The sequence below is a fragment of the Haemaphysalis longicornis genome, unplaced genomic scaffold (assembly GCF_048455015.1).
Source record: "Haemaphysalis longicornis isolate Haplotype H1 unplaced genomic scaffold, Haemaphysalis longicornis Haplotype H1 scaffold_998, whole genome shotgun sequence".
Lineage (NCBI taxonomy): Eukaryota > Metazoa > Arthropoda > Arachnida > Ixodida > Ixodidae > Haemaphysalis > Haemaphysalis longicornis.
In genome coordinates, this window is record NW_027526472.1 from 38,619 (window position 1) to 54,266 (window position 15,648).

The 15,648-nt window shown below is 48.0% G+C and overlaps 1 protein-coding gene across 1 annotated transcript in view; it reads left to right on the forward strand.

Moving 5' to 3' along the window:
* The window catches only part of LOC144154862 (cytochrome P450 3A8-like), a gene marked incomplete at its 5' end in the record, with an annotated part of 47,378 nt that extends 32,490 nt beyond the window's left edge, over window positions 1-14,888 (forward strand). Inside the window, 3 exon segments of the mRNA XM_077685935.1 lie at window positions 9,082-9,222; window positions 13,215-13,377; window positions 14,767-14,888. Coding sequence (XP_077542061.1) covers window positions 9,082-9,222; window positions 13,215-13,377; window positions 14,767-14,844 — 382 coding nt within the window.
* Window positions 14,889-15,648: the final 760 nt, after the last annotated feature.

The following is a 15,648-nucleotide window of genomic DNA, read 5'->3' on the forward strand; positions in this document are numbered from 1 at the left end:
CCCGCCACATGCACCCCGAACACAACCAAGAGAGAAGGCTCGCAAGAGCGAAGGCACTCACGGCATCGCACGCCAACGACTCGGGAGCATACTACGTAGATGTGGCCAAGTACCCAAATCAGCCGAACACGTATGCGGCAGCTGTTATAGCCGCCAACACCGGCGAACTATACACCGCAGGCAGCGTCAAAGCCAAGAGTGTGCATCACGCCGAGGAAATGGCGATCGCTCTGGCACTCACAAGTCCGAAGTGCACCACTGTGATCAGCGACTCGAGGACAGCGATCGTGAACTACGCCACAAATCGTGTCTCCCACAGTGCAGTGAGGGTGTGCGGGGCCCTACCTCCCAAAGAAATGACGATGACTATTAGGTGGTTCCCGGCGCACGCCGGCCCGTTGGGTACGGGCAGCAACCGCAACGAGGAGGCGGACCGAGCAGCGCACGCGCTCACCGGACGCGGCGCAAGCTCCAGCCCCCAACTTGCAGAGCAAGAGCTCGACGAAGCGTCGCCACTCACCACCTATAGGGACATCCTTGAGTGGTATCGAGCTAACCGCCGGACCTTCCCACCACCGCACCCTCGTCTGACGAAACGAGAAGCGGTCGTGTACAGACAACTACAAACTAATGCGCTAATGACTCCGGTGATAGCCAAACACATGTGTCCAGAAGTGTTCCCAAGCGACGTGTGTGTGTTGTGTAAGAAGGACAGAGCCACAGCATCTCACATTCTGTGGGACTGTAGACTACACCCCAGTGAAGCCAACACAGCCAAAACGCTCCCGCCGCTTCTCGCAAGTGCGACCAGAGACAAGGACTACGAAATACAACATACGGCCGTCCAGCAGGTGTTGGGGGCCCTCGAACGCCAGCGCCCCGAAACTGCTGCCTCCACTGGAGGCAATGCATGAGTAGGGAGCCGACGACGAGTGGCGGCCCGACACGACGACTAGGCTGCGTCCCAGCTGCCGGACTCAATAAAGATGTTTGCTCTCTCTCTCTTGCCGCCGTTGCAGTGTATTCCGCAAACTTAAGCCACTTCAGCGCACCTAACCACTTGATAGACGCCTTTGCAAGGGCGCGTGCACAGTGCCTAAAGCAGGTGGCCGGCCAGGACGGTGCGGCTCGGCCTACCCAGTGTTGCGCGGAGGCGCGGTAGATGGCGCTGCGCTCGCTCGGCAAACTTGACTGCACGGAGCCTATAGTTCCCCGACGTGGGACAAGCGTGCTGCGTATCTTTCTGTAAAGTATTTCAAGTACAGGCAAGGCACGGAATTGGTTATCGAGTTGATCAAGAATCTTTGAGTAGCACTCTGATTTATTCCGGACAGCAACGGTTAGTCGTGAGTTATACGGACGTGGTAAACTTATTTCGCAATTCTAAAAGATAGGTGTGAAGAATCTGCAGAAAATACAATGCAAGATAATTAATTGCATGAAATCGCGATGCTACTTTGGCGTCAAATTTTACTGGCATGCTTGCATCCCGAGTTACTTTGTATCAAAGTAACTCAGAGAACATCAAGTAACATCAAAGAGCTGTGGCTTGCACCTACGTGTGCCTTCGTGTTCATATGCTTGCGTGTGAGCGAGTGTATGTGTACGTGTGTGCATGTCCGTGCCTGCGTGTGTTTGTGGGTGCGTCTGTGTATGTGCGCGAGTGCGTCCATGCGTGCATGTGTGCATGCATGTGTGTGTGTGCGTGCGCGTGTGTGCGTGTGCGTGTGCGTGCGAGCGCGCGCGCGCTTCTGTGCGTTCGCGTGCGTGCGTGGATGCGTGTGCGCGTATGTGCGTGGGTGCGCGTATGTGCGTGGGTGCGCGTTTCTGTGCGTGTGCGTGTGCGCGTGCGTGTGTGTGTGTGTGTGCGCGCGTGTGTGCGTACGCGCGTGTCTGCGTTCGTGTGTGCGTGCGTGCGTGCGTGTGTCTGTGTGTGTGCGTGTGTGTGAGAGTGATAATTGTGAGAGCATGAGGGCGATAATTGTGAAGCGTGGCGCCGGAATCTGGATGCGTCATCGTAGCATTATCAGGTACAGGCTCACTCTGTAAACTGGATGTTTTCAGATTCGCGTGTGTGGTACAAATGTATTTACGAATGTATTTACTGTGAGCGGAGTTATTGAAATGGGCTAAACAATCTGAATGATTACGGGCACTGAATCTCGCCGCCCCAAGTGCGGATGAAATGCGGAGAGTAAGCGATAAAAAAAAAAAACATCAAAGAGCTGTGCATAGGGGCATACACAAAATAAGAATCAATGTGTGATATCTCGAAAAGAAACAAAGAAGTCCACTTATTTTACGTGAAGGCGAAATCATCTCTCTGAGCAGGACATGCCTGGCTTCCCAAATCCCTAGGTTAACATACATCGTAAATTACACATCCAGAAATAGATTGAAAAAAAGGGAAAGAGGGAAATATAATATGGAAGAGCTCCAACCTGTTTCATCGAAAATACAATTTAAGGATTTTTCTGATAAAAGTGTTAAAAAACTACGATGATATCATTTATGTAGCTGTAAAAGGACAGAACCTCGATGTGTTATTACAAGCCATGGCGCCAGCATGATGGAGGGGACAAGATCAAGCAAGTCACCGTCGTGGCCTGCCGGTGGTTGGTCTAGATCGGTCGTCGGTAACAAAAATGCGCCGAGCATGCTCCAATAGAATATAAATGAAAGCAAATGAACCAAGTACCCGCAAAAGAGCATTTTAACAAATACGAATCACTCAAATCTTTACTTCAGCATCACCAACAGCAATTCTGGATGTTCGGGGGGGGGGGGGGGGGGGTGGGGGGGGAGGGGGGGCGTGGTTAAAATCATAAAGCCGTTGATCTGTTTGACGACAAAAGTGCCGCATAAACAAGGCAAGTGCTGTTGTAGACAACGTACTAGACACATGAATGCATACCAGTTACAGCAGAGTAGTGGTTTTGGCGAGTTGGTACATAAGGAGAAGATACACAGTGCGATGTGTGTCTTCTGCGTTTTTGTCCCTCGTCTTGTGCTGCGCTGCAACACGTTGATACAAGCTGCAATTACATACAAGTGGCACTTTCGCTTACAAAATACGTATTATGCGCAGATACTACAAAACACAATGTAACATTCGTGTTTCATTTGTACACGAACTGAACAGTCTGCGAAAATAAATAAAAGATGTATGTGCGTGGACTGGCACAAAAAATTTTAAATAATAATAAAAGAAGGCAAACACCGGTGAACGGTCATTGAGGACCAATCGTTTATCCATGCTTTAAAGGGTTCAAAATGAGCGATGAACCCTAACCGTAATAAAAAGTATTAAACAAAGACCGCGCTAGCAGGAATGGAAAATAAGATGAAAGAAAGAAACGAAAAAAAAACAGAAAAATCACATTTCGTTCTTTCAAAGACTAAGCTAAACTTCCGAGCGTGGATTTCTTACCTCTACGCTGTATCAGTGCATCTTACAGCACACCGTGCATTTCTTTGCCTTGGGGACTGAAAATCGAACGGTGTGAAGGAGGATTTTGGAAGCAATTTTGGAAGGGCACATTTAAACTACAGAAAAATTAACCTTCATACCGACAGTAAAAGTAACTCATTGGTCAGCCTGAAGAATTTCCATAAATTGCAGAACAAGGAGAGTGATACTTTTTATTTAATATACTTAATTTCAAGTAAGGTGAACATTCTGTGCGCTCGCACAGTTACCTCCGTCAGCAACTTTCAGCAATTTCAGCCTTGAATGGATATAAACAAGGAATCAAGTAATAAAAACGTTGCATTTTACGATTTCTATAAAGGCGCCCTGACATTTAGGAAGATTGCTACGCTAATTGAACAATACAATAATGTGGTACACCTGCTTCATATTAGCGCACGAGTCAGCGGGTTTACGCATTACTCCGCTAACGCACGCGTACGCAGATGCAAGTGGCTGCATAAGCTAAGTCTCCGTTCGCGGGAATGCCGAAGTTGAAGATAAAGAAAAAGCTGTCCCTGTAATCTGAAAAACGGGTGCTCCTAAATGTATATTGCTCATGCTACGCGAAGGGGGGAGAGCGAGAGAGAGAGATAGAGAGAGAGAGAGAGAGAGAGAGAGAGAGAGACAGAGACAGAGAGAGAGAGAGAGAGAGAGAGACAGAGAGAGAGAGAGAGAGAGACAGAGAGAGAGAGAGAGAGAGAGAGAGAGAGAGAGAGAGAGAGAGAGGAGCAGAAAGAGGAGGCAAAATGTTTTAAGGAGCAAACAGAAAAATAAAAAAGTCAGGTGGCGTTTTCTGTTCAGGAAGCCGCACTAAAGTTTTTTTAGCCGCTCAAGTGCGAAACCACCCCCTTGCCCTCTTCCCCCATTGTACAAGAAAAATATTATTCCTGCATTTTTGCACCGTGACACCGCCAGTATGCAATGGATACAAGCAACAGCTTTACCGGCAAGATTTGAGGTCGCGTCACTTCGAGCAAGCGCTTCGTCTTGGCTCAGAGTTCAATAATAAAAAACTAAACAGCATTACTGCGGAATCAAGCGGTCGTTCGGTGAAAAAGCAAAATATTCACCGCTTTGACCAACGCCATCAGTCTAACCGTGCTCTTCCCCGCGCGCTGATAAGCGTGGAACCCGGCTCGCAAGAGATGACGCTGCAATGCATAGTTGCAATCAAAGCGGTGGTGCCACTCGCAAGAGTGACGGCAAACTTTTCTTCGCTCTTTCGCGCGCATGCCGCATAAGCCCAAAAGTCCGGCTATCCGCGCAGTAACATACCAAGACCGCAGCGTGTACGCGGTGAGTGGTAGAGCCTAATAATTTTTCCTCCTTATTACGAAAGACGGAGCCACCAACAAGAGTGGGAAATTTGATTGCGAGCGTTCTCGAGCTGCGGAACTTTCAGAAAGCCTAGCGCTAAAACTATTCGCCTCAGAAGAATTCTACCGGCATGTATGCAATCAGAAGAGCCAAAGGGAGGGAATGTTGCGAACAGAATTTCGATATTGGCCGATTTTTTTCAATGCGGCGCGCAGAAACACAGGCACCCCGAAAACCCATGTTTTCGCTCATATTTCTTACTCGTTTGTAAAAAAACGAGATCCCAGTTTAAAATCTGTCCGCAACATTCCCCCCGTTTTTGAAAGCGGAAGAAGTCGATACTAACCCCATAGGGTTAGGCCAAATATTAGGCGCGCTATGGCTTCTGAAAGTGTCCATGTATTGTCTACGGGAGGCCGGCACTGCTGAACCCTCTTAAGCGTAGCTTATTTAGTGGTTCTAGCTCCGTCACAGGCGACCCTGCACCTGCCGGCGGATCGCGCTAAGGTCGTGAAGCGGAAATGACATGCCAGCCGGCGGCGTGCTTTGTCATCCAGCTACTGAGGAAAACCGATCGCTAACTCCGTTCCAGCTCAATAAAACGTTTTCACCACCATGCCGCAGGGTGCGCTTCTCCTAGGGATGCGGCGAGGGCGAAGCGTTGCGCGAACGTTTGTTCCGGCCAACCGGCCTCGCCTTGCCGCTCCGGCCGCTCGCTCGGCGGTGGCAACGAAAATTCTGCCAAGCCGTAATGGCCGCGATCTTCTCAATTTCGGTTTCAATGTCGCCAATTTTCGCTGGTAGTTTTCACCGTGCACATCCATATTTCAGCTGCCATATTTCGTATTTCGCGGTCTTTTTAGGCTGACTATACAGAAATAAAGTTTCCAAGAGGTCGAAATTTTGAGTGCTGTTGGCCTATAACTAATCTACACAAAATGCATATTCACGTGATAGGCGTACAGACGTGAGGACCGAATCAATTTATCTTTATTTATTTAATAGCGCCCGACTTTTAGGGAGAACGCGTGGCAATAGAACGTTGCCAAACGCTTCGCGCTTCAAAAGCACGTGACTTTTTGTTCGCAGGCATAAAAAAAATACACGAAACCCTAGCCATATGAGCTTCTCTTACTAAATTTGGGTGCTCACACTTTGTCCCGATATCCGGCGATCAAGGAAATAAATGCGTTCGTACACTGTAAATTGCTTTACACCCTTAAAAGGAATTTTGACTGTCTAACACTGCGACACCATTTATCAATAGTTCATACAATATTCCAGTATGTGAATTTGCTTTGTACTTGCACGTTATTAGTAACCCACATGTGTGAATCCTGTTCCGATTTTGTTTTGTTAAACCGATTCTGTTACTAGATTTCAATTGTTAATGTGTGTGCCTTATTGTACAACTACTCTGTAACTTTATGTCTCAAGCCCTTCCTGCGAAAATCCCTGATGGGATTGGCAGTATGTTTAAATAAATAAATAAATAAATAAATAAAAAAGTCTCTTAAAAGGTGTTACAAAACAGCCTTAAAAAGGGTGTTTTCTTGTGTTTTTGCCAGGGTGTAAGAGTGTTAGTTACAAACAGTAAATATTCCCCTTAAAGGGACACTGAAGTGATTGTTAACATTGCGGGATTACTCGCGCAAATTGTATTCTGGAGTCTCTAGGCTATGTTTCGACCACTCTCGCTGCGTTTACGCGACTTGATTCAGTAGAAAAAAGAATTCAAAAGTGCCGTCCTCCTCTCTGCATCTGCTTTGCCGATTTCCTATGACGTTGCATATGCCGCTCACTCGAGATGGCTTGGCTTAACTGCTCTACTGCCCGGCTTGCCGACCCTGCGACAGAATCAGTCAGCCCAGCGTTTATTCGGCCGGCCGCCGGCGTTCGCTCAGTTGAAACTAAGCCACGACACGTTTGTACCTGGAAGAATGCGCATTTAGTTTGTTAGTTTGTGGACTGTATTAAGCTCTAAGTCCACGTCGCTCCACACAAGCGCACATGAGACGCTTCGATGACTGGTAGGCTAGTAGAAAAATCTAAGGCATTTGAAGGCGGGAGAAGAGTCAGCGAAATTAATGTAGGTTCTAAGGAATTAAAATCAATGGAAACTTTTATTTTACAGTGTAAAACCAAGGTGCGGGAAGCACTTTTTCTGCTGTGTGAGCTAGCACAGCGGTCAGTATCACGACCACACATGTGCGAACGCTTTTCTGCCTAAGAAATGCAGTCGCTAGAGACGAGATACTTGTGGGAATTTGCGGGACGCTTACTGCACCGGCACTATTCAAGAAATAGTCATCTAAGCTGCTTAGAATGCCAAACCTAAAAAAAAGGACCATCGCACTAACGTGAAACCTTGGGAGGGGCGAAGTATGCAGTGTATAAGTGTATTCTCGGCAACTTGGCTTTTTGTGCCCACGGAGATGAAACCGTTGTGGGTATATACGTATACAGCTTTGCTGTAAAAGTCTCGTCTCTTTGAAGCACGAACCATTCTAGCGCGAGGCTTTGGAAAACGATTGTACCGGTGTGTTCTATCAGTACGCCCGCGGAGATGAAACGTTCTAGCGCGAGGAGTTGGAAAACGACTGTCCCTGTGTTTTGGTGCCGTGACTTCATGAAACAATGGCGACGGCAGGAGACGCCAACAACACGAGCCCCTAAGACAACCCGAGCTCCTCGAATGTAAACAGGCTATACCTCATATACTTTATATTTCCGCCCCCAACAGCGTTTTCGTATGGCCGAGTGTTCTGGAGCACTAGGCAGATTGTTTTGCAACTCGCTCGTTCGAATCACGACAGCGCTTTTTTTAAGTTGGTTTATTTGTTTTTGGGCAACGTTTTCTATTGTCAGTTCACCATTTTTGCGCTGTAACCTTCATTGCTCCACGAGAGAGTTCGCAGGGTGCGTGAAGACTGACACTGACGCACTGGCGAGTTCTGGTTGGCGTGGTGTTGCGATAAGCAGCGACTGCTTGCGGGCACCGTCCCGAATCAGCCGACTCTTGGCCTGGTGCGAACACGCCTCTTACGATACAGGCACGAGCCAGGCAAGCTCCAAAGGTCGGGCAAAAGCGTGTCGCATTTGAGCGTCTCCGGTGGCGTGGAGAGAGTTCATCCACTGCGTACGCCTCGGATAATGATTGCTACGATTCCAAGCCATGCTTTTAGGCTCATCTGGAGCATTTTACAGCCGACAACATGGCAGAGGGGCAGTAGGCCGGTTGAGATTTCGAGAATGCTCAGCCAACGATAACATCGGTCGCCAAGCATGTTGTTTTGCAAAACCGAAACCGAAACTGGTTTCAATTCTAATCTGGGGCATCGTCCAATCTCAGTAGCACCTCGTATTGACGTCACTGATTTAGTTGGTGCGGCCACCGCAGACCGCGCATGGTAGGTTTTTCTTCTTTCAAGCTTTATAAAATACCGCCTTATTGACCGGATAAACTATATAAAGTGTATCTGAGCCAGTCTACCCCGTGCAAGCAAAAACAGGAGCTTGACAAATTCACTTCAGTGCCCCGTTAAGCGTGTGAAACATTTTGGAGTGTACCTGCGTTTAAAATTGTGGGTAATGTCATCTTCGCTGGTCATAGAGTGCAATGGCTCGATCTTTTGTTGTGTTTGGCGCCATTCGCAACGTCATGACAAATATTTTTTTATTATATTGTTATCGCTTCTCTCTTTGACGCCATTTTAACCCACAAAGTTCATTTTGCATGTGTGTGTGTGTTTTTCTTCCTTGAATTAATCATGGGGGGTACTCGATTGGATAGAGCTTTGTGATTAGGTTAGTTTGCTTTCAAGTTTTTATATTGTTGTGCATTTTACGATGTTGTTTTATTTCATCATCCTGATCAGTGGACTTAGAGTCCAAGCCCACTGCAGGGCGAAATCCTCTTGCACTAAGCTCCACTACGCTGTACCAGCAGCCTCACAAAGCCAGCGTGAAACGAACAGCCCCATATTTGTCTGATAGGGTAAAGCTGTAGTCCTTCCATTTTCGTAATTCCAGTTAACTGAGAAGTATGCTAAATGGCGAATTGCTAACAATCGACTAAATCTTCCTGCACCTAGTTGGCGCTGCGGTTCAACCACAAGCAAAACGTGAATTAGAGGCAATTTGTTGTTTGCCTGCTTGCTTGCTTGCTTGCTTGCTTGCTTGTTTGTTTGTTTGTTTGTTTGTTTGTTTGTTTGTTTGTTTGTTTCCAATTCTTTCTGGGACTCCTTTTGCGCTGTTAAGATGTGGATGCTGGACTTCGCGACTCTTTGCAGGTTCACCAGCCGGCGAGCTGAGAATGACTTCGAGTACAATGGCATCACGTACAAGGCGGGCACCTCCGTCATGGCTCCCACGCTGCAGGTTCATATGGATCCCCGGTACTGGCCGGAGCCCCACAAGTTTGATCCGGACAGGTACGAGCGCTGACTTTCCCAAATTCAGCTTAAGCTTCCCCGAAGCCGCCACTCTTGAAAGGCCTATAATGGATATAATTTTCCACCGCATACTGTCAGTAAAGAATTTTGTGGATGGTTTTATAAAAATTGTACGACTCGTTGCAATGGTTAAGGTTGTTCTCATGATAGCTGGCACAGGTTTGCTGCCTGTACGCGCCTCGCCGAAGAAACAGAAACATTGCGTAATCCCTGTACAGGGTGCGCCAGGCGCATCTGCACATTGGCTGTTTGAAGTGGCGTACGGAACAGGGGGAGGGGGGTGGTGAACGATCGCTGGGACACGTATTGTGATGTTATCTACTAACGAGTGCTGATATTTATTTCCTGTAGCAAGCGATGCCCCCCTTAAACGAAAACGAATTCGAGGCTTTCTACCTCACCTGAACGAACATTCATTCTGCGATGCCTTGGAATAAAAATAAAAACGTATAACACAATCTCAAGGTTATGTAGAGGGTGTCCATTGCATATCAAAGTTTTTAAGTGCGAATGCACTTCTTAAGCGAGCCTGAAGCGACCGCCGCCGTCCGCATAGCAACAGCTGCGGGTGCGCGCGCTCCTCGTCTTCCTTGGCAACGGGGGGAGATGGGCGCGCGCTGCCTGGCCGCTGACATGGCACATACCCACGTGGGGGATTGGCCAGGAATCTCCTCGTCTTCCTTGGCAACGGGGGGAGATGCGCGCGCTCTGCCTGGCCGCTGACATGGCACATACCCACGTGGGGGATTGGCCAGGAATCTCCTCGTCTTCCTTGGCAACGGGGGGAGATGGGCGCGCGCTGCCTGGCCGCTGACATGGCACATACCCACGTGGGGGATTGGCCAGGAATCGGGCGTGAGAAGGGCTAATGCACCCGCTTAAAGGAGTACTGACACGAAATTTCAAAGCTGAGATCCGCTCTAGCAATCAAGTACAACGACAACACAAATAGGTGTCTGTGAATAAATGCATCGATCTTTCTTTGTAGTTGTGTGTGTGTGTGTGTGATCTCTCTTTCGCGAACATTACCGAACCGCGCAAATTCAACTCGTGCATTCGCACTTTCACATTCTTCCCCTCGGGGAAATGCGGGGAATTTTTTGAACTTTGAATTGATTTCTTGTTGGCTTTGTTTTCTTCTGTGTTCCTGGTTTCCATGTTCTCCGTGTTAATTCATGGGAGACGAGGGCAGGTGCGGACCCCTCCCAAACAAAATCCAGCGTACGCCACTCATTGTTGCAATCAGTCTATCATCGTTAAAAGGCCACTACTTGAGGCATCCCAAACTGCCCTTCCCACTCCATATGTGACATACAATTTAGCTTGACGTAGCTATAACCGTATAGTATGCGGGCGCTCGCTCAGCATATTCGCCTAAAGAAGTATACCAGGCAAAGCAGAACAATAGCAACATACATATCGGTGCCCCTCCAATTCAATCGGCTTTTCGCAATACTTGCAAAGGACAAAAGGGGCTAAAATAAAATTACAAAATGTTTCGGGAGAAGATGGTGGTTTCTATTTTCGCTAAATGTTGAAGGCCGCCCTCACATAACAGTGGATAGACGCAGTTGGACGGTGGCTGGTGCCGGAAAAAGCAGTCGCTACGACACACAGAAACATATGCAATGTATAAAATTGTTCATGTTATTTAATATGACCTATTACAGGGTTGACAATATAGCACTTAATGTAGATTGACTCCCATTATGAGTGCTCTTACGGGTCATTAGGGTATCGAGTGTCAGCAATGCAACGATGTTTTTGGCGATTGACGTACACAGCTATCGCACGGTCCCATCGTTACTTGTTTAATGTTTCAACAGTGGAGGCTGGGGAATTAAACGGGTCCTTAGGTTAAAATACATTTTTGTTCACCGAAGCGGTACATGGCTAGGATCCAGCAGATCGTGGCTGGCGACAGACGGAGCGTAGACCAGTATTCCGCGTATGAAAAAAAAACATAAACGAATGCAACTAGGTCCTTGGGCCTCCACATTTGATGTCGGACGGCTTATATTGCCCCTGGAAAATGCCTTTCCAGCAAAACGTTTGTGTTCTGAGGTGCGGCCCTTTTAAAGGGGTCTGGTCTTTGCAAGCTGGCTTTCCCACATTGCGTATCGCACAGTGAAGCATGGTCATCTACGGAGGGAGCGTGGTTACCTCCCTACTTTATGCTCCTCTCCTCCGCCGCTGCCTCTTTCCCGAGTCATGCGTGTGTCTCCTCTCCCCACCTCGCCATTGCGCAATGCCGCGCTCTCTTCGGCGGCCAGCTGTGCGGCACACTGGATGGAGCCTGCGCCATGACTGGCGTAGCCACGCTAAACTAAAACGTCAATGTCGCTACCCACCAATCATGTGTGTCCTTAGCCTGTGACGTAAAGGTCGCGTCACCGTCCTTACAGTTCAACATAGCAAATCCCCAATATAGGCAAACCCAACATCCGAATCCCACCGGGGCCAGCATCGGTGGCCTTCCCTCTTGACAGGGTGGAAGGGCTCTCATGGCCTTTTGTTCTCTAGGCTTTCCCAATAACCGCCGATGTTGAGAAAGGGTGTTATCATTTCAGTTGGAATGCCAAGAAGGCGCACTCGATGTGAAGAGAGAGAATGCGTGCGCTTCGTAGCCCGACGCGCAGTAAATCCCAGATCGGCATGCTAACGCAGCTCGGAGTACGTAAACAAGCTTAGCCGCATGATTAGGTAGGGCAATGGTACCCTCCGTTGTCAACGAGCGTAATCTATGAGAGAAAACTGTATGGATAGCTATATGGCCACTGCGGTGCCTGCCTCAGGGTGAACCAACATGCTCGACACTTGTGATGTCTTCGACGGGAGTGAGGCTAAAAAAAATGAGCAGTGGCTTAGCTCGGCCATGCCAGGATATACGTAGCGTGAGCTAGGGTTCAGCTGGTTATTATTAGGTTTCCTGGTTGTGTAGGATTAGCTGATTATCATGCTTACTGCTGCTAAAATGATTTACAATCCTATCCAATCCAGTACAGTCCAGTCCAGAGAGAGAGAGAGAAATAACATTTATTTGGTATCCGGCATGTGGGAAGTCTCCGGCCACGCAGGGCGCGGTTGATCCCTGTCTTTGAACTATGGCTAATACGCCCTATAGTTCCGGGCTTAAACCCCGAGGATTGTGGCTCCGGCTAGGCGTCAGGTACTCGGGCTCCTCGTCACTGCTCCTCGCGCATGAGCAGCACGTTTCTCCAGGAGCCACACGAAACGGCTATCAAGCGGCTCCGGCGCAGTGACAGACTTGGCTACTGCACAACGGAGCCGACAGCTGGGCACGCGCCGGCGCCAGTGCGTCTGCCGCGGCTATGACGTCACTCCTCTGGAATGCGCAGACCGGCGAATGTGAAGACCAAATTCTCTACACACCCGTACTGCAATTGGATTGGATTTACAATACAATTCAATTTAATCCAATTCAATCCAATCCAAATCCAATCCAAGCCAATCTAGTCCAATCCAAATCCAAATCCAATCTCATCCAATGTTATGCTCTTCGCGCTTGCGCAGTACGGCCCTCCACGGCCCACGCGAAACTGCTCAACCTCGGCCAGAGTAGCTTACGCTACAAAATTCGAACGTTTTATGAATGACATGGTGGTCCTCCCTATTGGCTACTCGGACGTTTGGTGTAGGTTTCTAGTGGTAGCAGTCTTGATAGCGACGCCGTCAGGACTGTTAAAGATGACCATCCTGGTGATGTCTTCAACATCGACCGGCCGAACGACCGATTGATCGATTGGTTGACTGACTGACAGACTGACTGACTGTTTTATTAATTTATGGATTAATTGGTAGATACATAAATAGACAAATAGTTTTATTGATTGATTGATTGATTGATTGATTGATTGATTGATTGATTGATTGATTGATTGATTGATTGATTGATTGATTGATTGATTGATTGATTGATTGATTCCATTTCATTCCCCTCCTCCTCCAAGGTTTCTCCCAGAAAACTCGGCAACCCGGCCATCAATAGCCTACCAGCCTTTTGGCGCGGGACCGAGAAACTGCGTTGGCTTGCGGCTAGCGCTGTTTGAAATCATGTACACGGCAGCCAGAATGGTTCAGCACTGCCGGCTAACACTCGGGAACTCACAAAAGGTACAAATGCTTCTTAAACTGCACTCGCAGGACCAACGCCACAACTGCCCGCAAATTATGTCGATTTAGGTCGATTCTGCTCTTTCCGCTGCACCTCATCGGTTATGGAAGAAACGAGAAGATGCGAATAACATTGCTTCAGTAAATCAAAAAACTGAATAATGAGCGCCCTAGCTGCTTTCAGAACGACGCTTTGCGAGACGGGGGCAGGTGGGTCATTTTTGTTCCTCCACGCAAGCTCCGGTGAAAGGGGAACAGACCGGATAGACGATGACGACGACGGCGGCGTCGATGATGATGATGATGGTACTGGTGGTGGTGGTTCAATTTTTATGGAGAAGGATCAGCTAGGGAAAAGAGCGTCAAAGTGGAGTCGTTAACCAAAAGAAACGAAGAGGTAGGGACTAAACCCTATAAGCACGAATGACAGAAACATTTATTAAAGGCAATAGAGATAGCTGGTGTAGAGGGCCAGTTTTTGGTAATGGAGGATAATAACTGAGGTTTAAACATTTAACTTCCCAGAAGTACTCAATAACATGTTTTCTGGGAACCATGGTGTCGTTGGTGTCGTCACCCAAAAACAACGATGGAGGGAGTAGGATGCGTTATTTATAGATTGAGTTGGGGAAAGTGTTTGTGTTGTGCCGTGTCTAGTGCCTTACATTGAATAATAATGTGAATTACGAATAGGTGTTCTCCACACCTACTGTAAGAGGGCATTGATGAGCCAGTGAGCAGGTGGGAGTGCGTTTGATGCGTGTGGCCTATCCGTAAACTAGCACGGCACCTCCCGTGTGTCTGTTGTATGAATGGGTTGTGTATCGTCCTAAGTGTGGTTTCATTACGTGTAGTTTGTTGTCTGTCTTTTCACTCGAGTCTGCTTGCCATGTTTGACGAAGGTGATGTACGAAGACAGGGAAAATCTTATCTTTTTTTCTACAGGTCGCTTGAATTGCTAAAGAATATATAATTACTGGTTAATTCGGGTTTTATTCATGGCGAACAATAATTCCATGCCGTCCTCCTTTCTAGAGAATAACTTAATCTTTTAAAGTCCAATCGAAGTACAATCAGTGATTTAGCTCCGGCCAATTCCCTTTGTCAATACGATCCAAAAACATTGATGGAATCATCATCGTCTCATCATCATTCCGGCCGCAGCAGATCGCTGAAAGGATTAACTTCCTTTAAAAAGCGAAACACTTCAAACCTTTGTATTTTAAGTTGCTCCTACATGATGCCTGGAATGGTAAGATCAAGGAAGACAGTAGCTAAAATTATTCGTACCCAACACAACTGGCGCATTAAGGGTGTACGTGTGCGCGCGTTCCCACCAGCACACTCGCCACTTGTCATTACATTTTACGTTTTCTTTTTTCGTTTCAGGGCGAGATGGAGATGGTTTTCTATGCCACAGTTTCGGCCCCAGCGGAAGGCCCGTACATTCGGTTTCAAAGGGTCTGAAGACACGTTTTATGAAAGCATAAATAAACGCAATTATTTGCCAAGTTCTTGCGAACAGCTCACATAAATAACTCACGGAACGATTATCTTGTTCAGCCCCTCGATAATTTAAGTATCTTGTTGCTTATCTCTGGGAATATTGGTTTTATTCTGCCCCGAAAATGATCTGTGTATAGTCCATATCAGCTACTTCATAGCGGTACGAGCGGTATAACACAGCGTGTGAATGTATTTGAGGGCGAGCTTTCGTAACGCGTATCTTAAAGGCCAACGGCACTCAAATTTTTCCTTGCCCATATTTGATTCAAATAAGAAGTTTATGCTCTTGAAATCACCATGGCGAAATCCTAAGACTCGCAAGCACAGATCACAGTAGGTACCGTCGTTCAAAGTAGCTCCGAGTAGAGTATGTTTGCACCTGGCGGAGAGTCGCCGAAACAAGTTCCGAGCGTCCCGTGATGGAGAAAGGAAGCTGACCCGTGGAGCTCGCGCTTTGGCGACTTGCACGGTGCTCTGCCGGGCGCAGGGACGCGTTCGCCGGGGGTTTCTCTGCTACATCAACGCGCTGCACCACCGTCGGCATCCCATGCTTTAAACTAACCGCATAGGCACCATTATCCGCCTTTTAGATGCGAAGGCATCTCATTCACCCGCCTTGTCCCTGCAACCGGCGTCGTCGTTGTCGGCGTCCGCCCCTCCCCCATTCTCCTCGCCGCGCCAGCTGCGCTCTCCGCCGCTCACCCCCTCTCCTCTCCGAAAGCGAACACTCTCTCGCGAGGGGCATTGGATTGGATTCGATTGGAT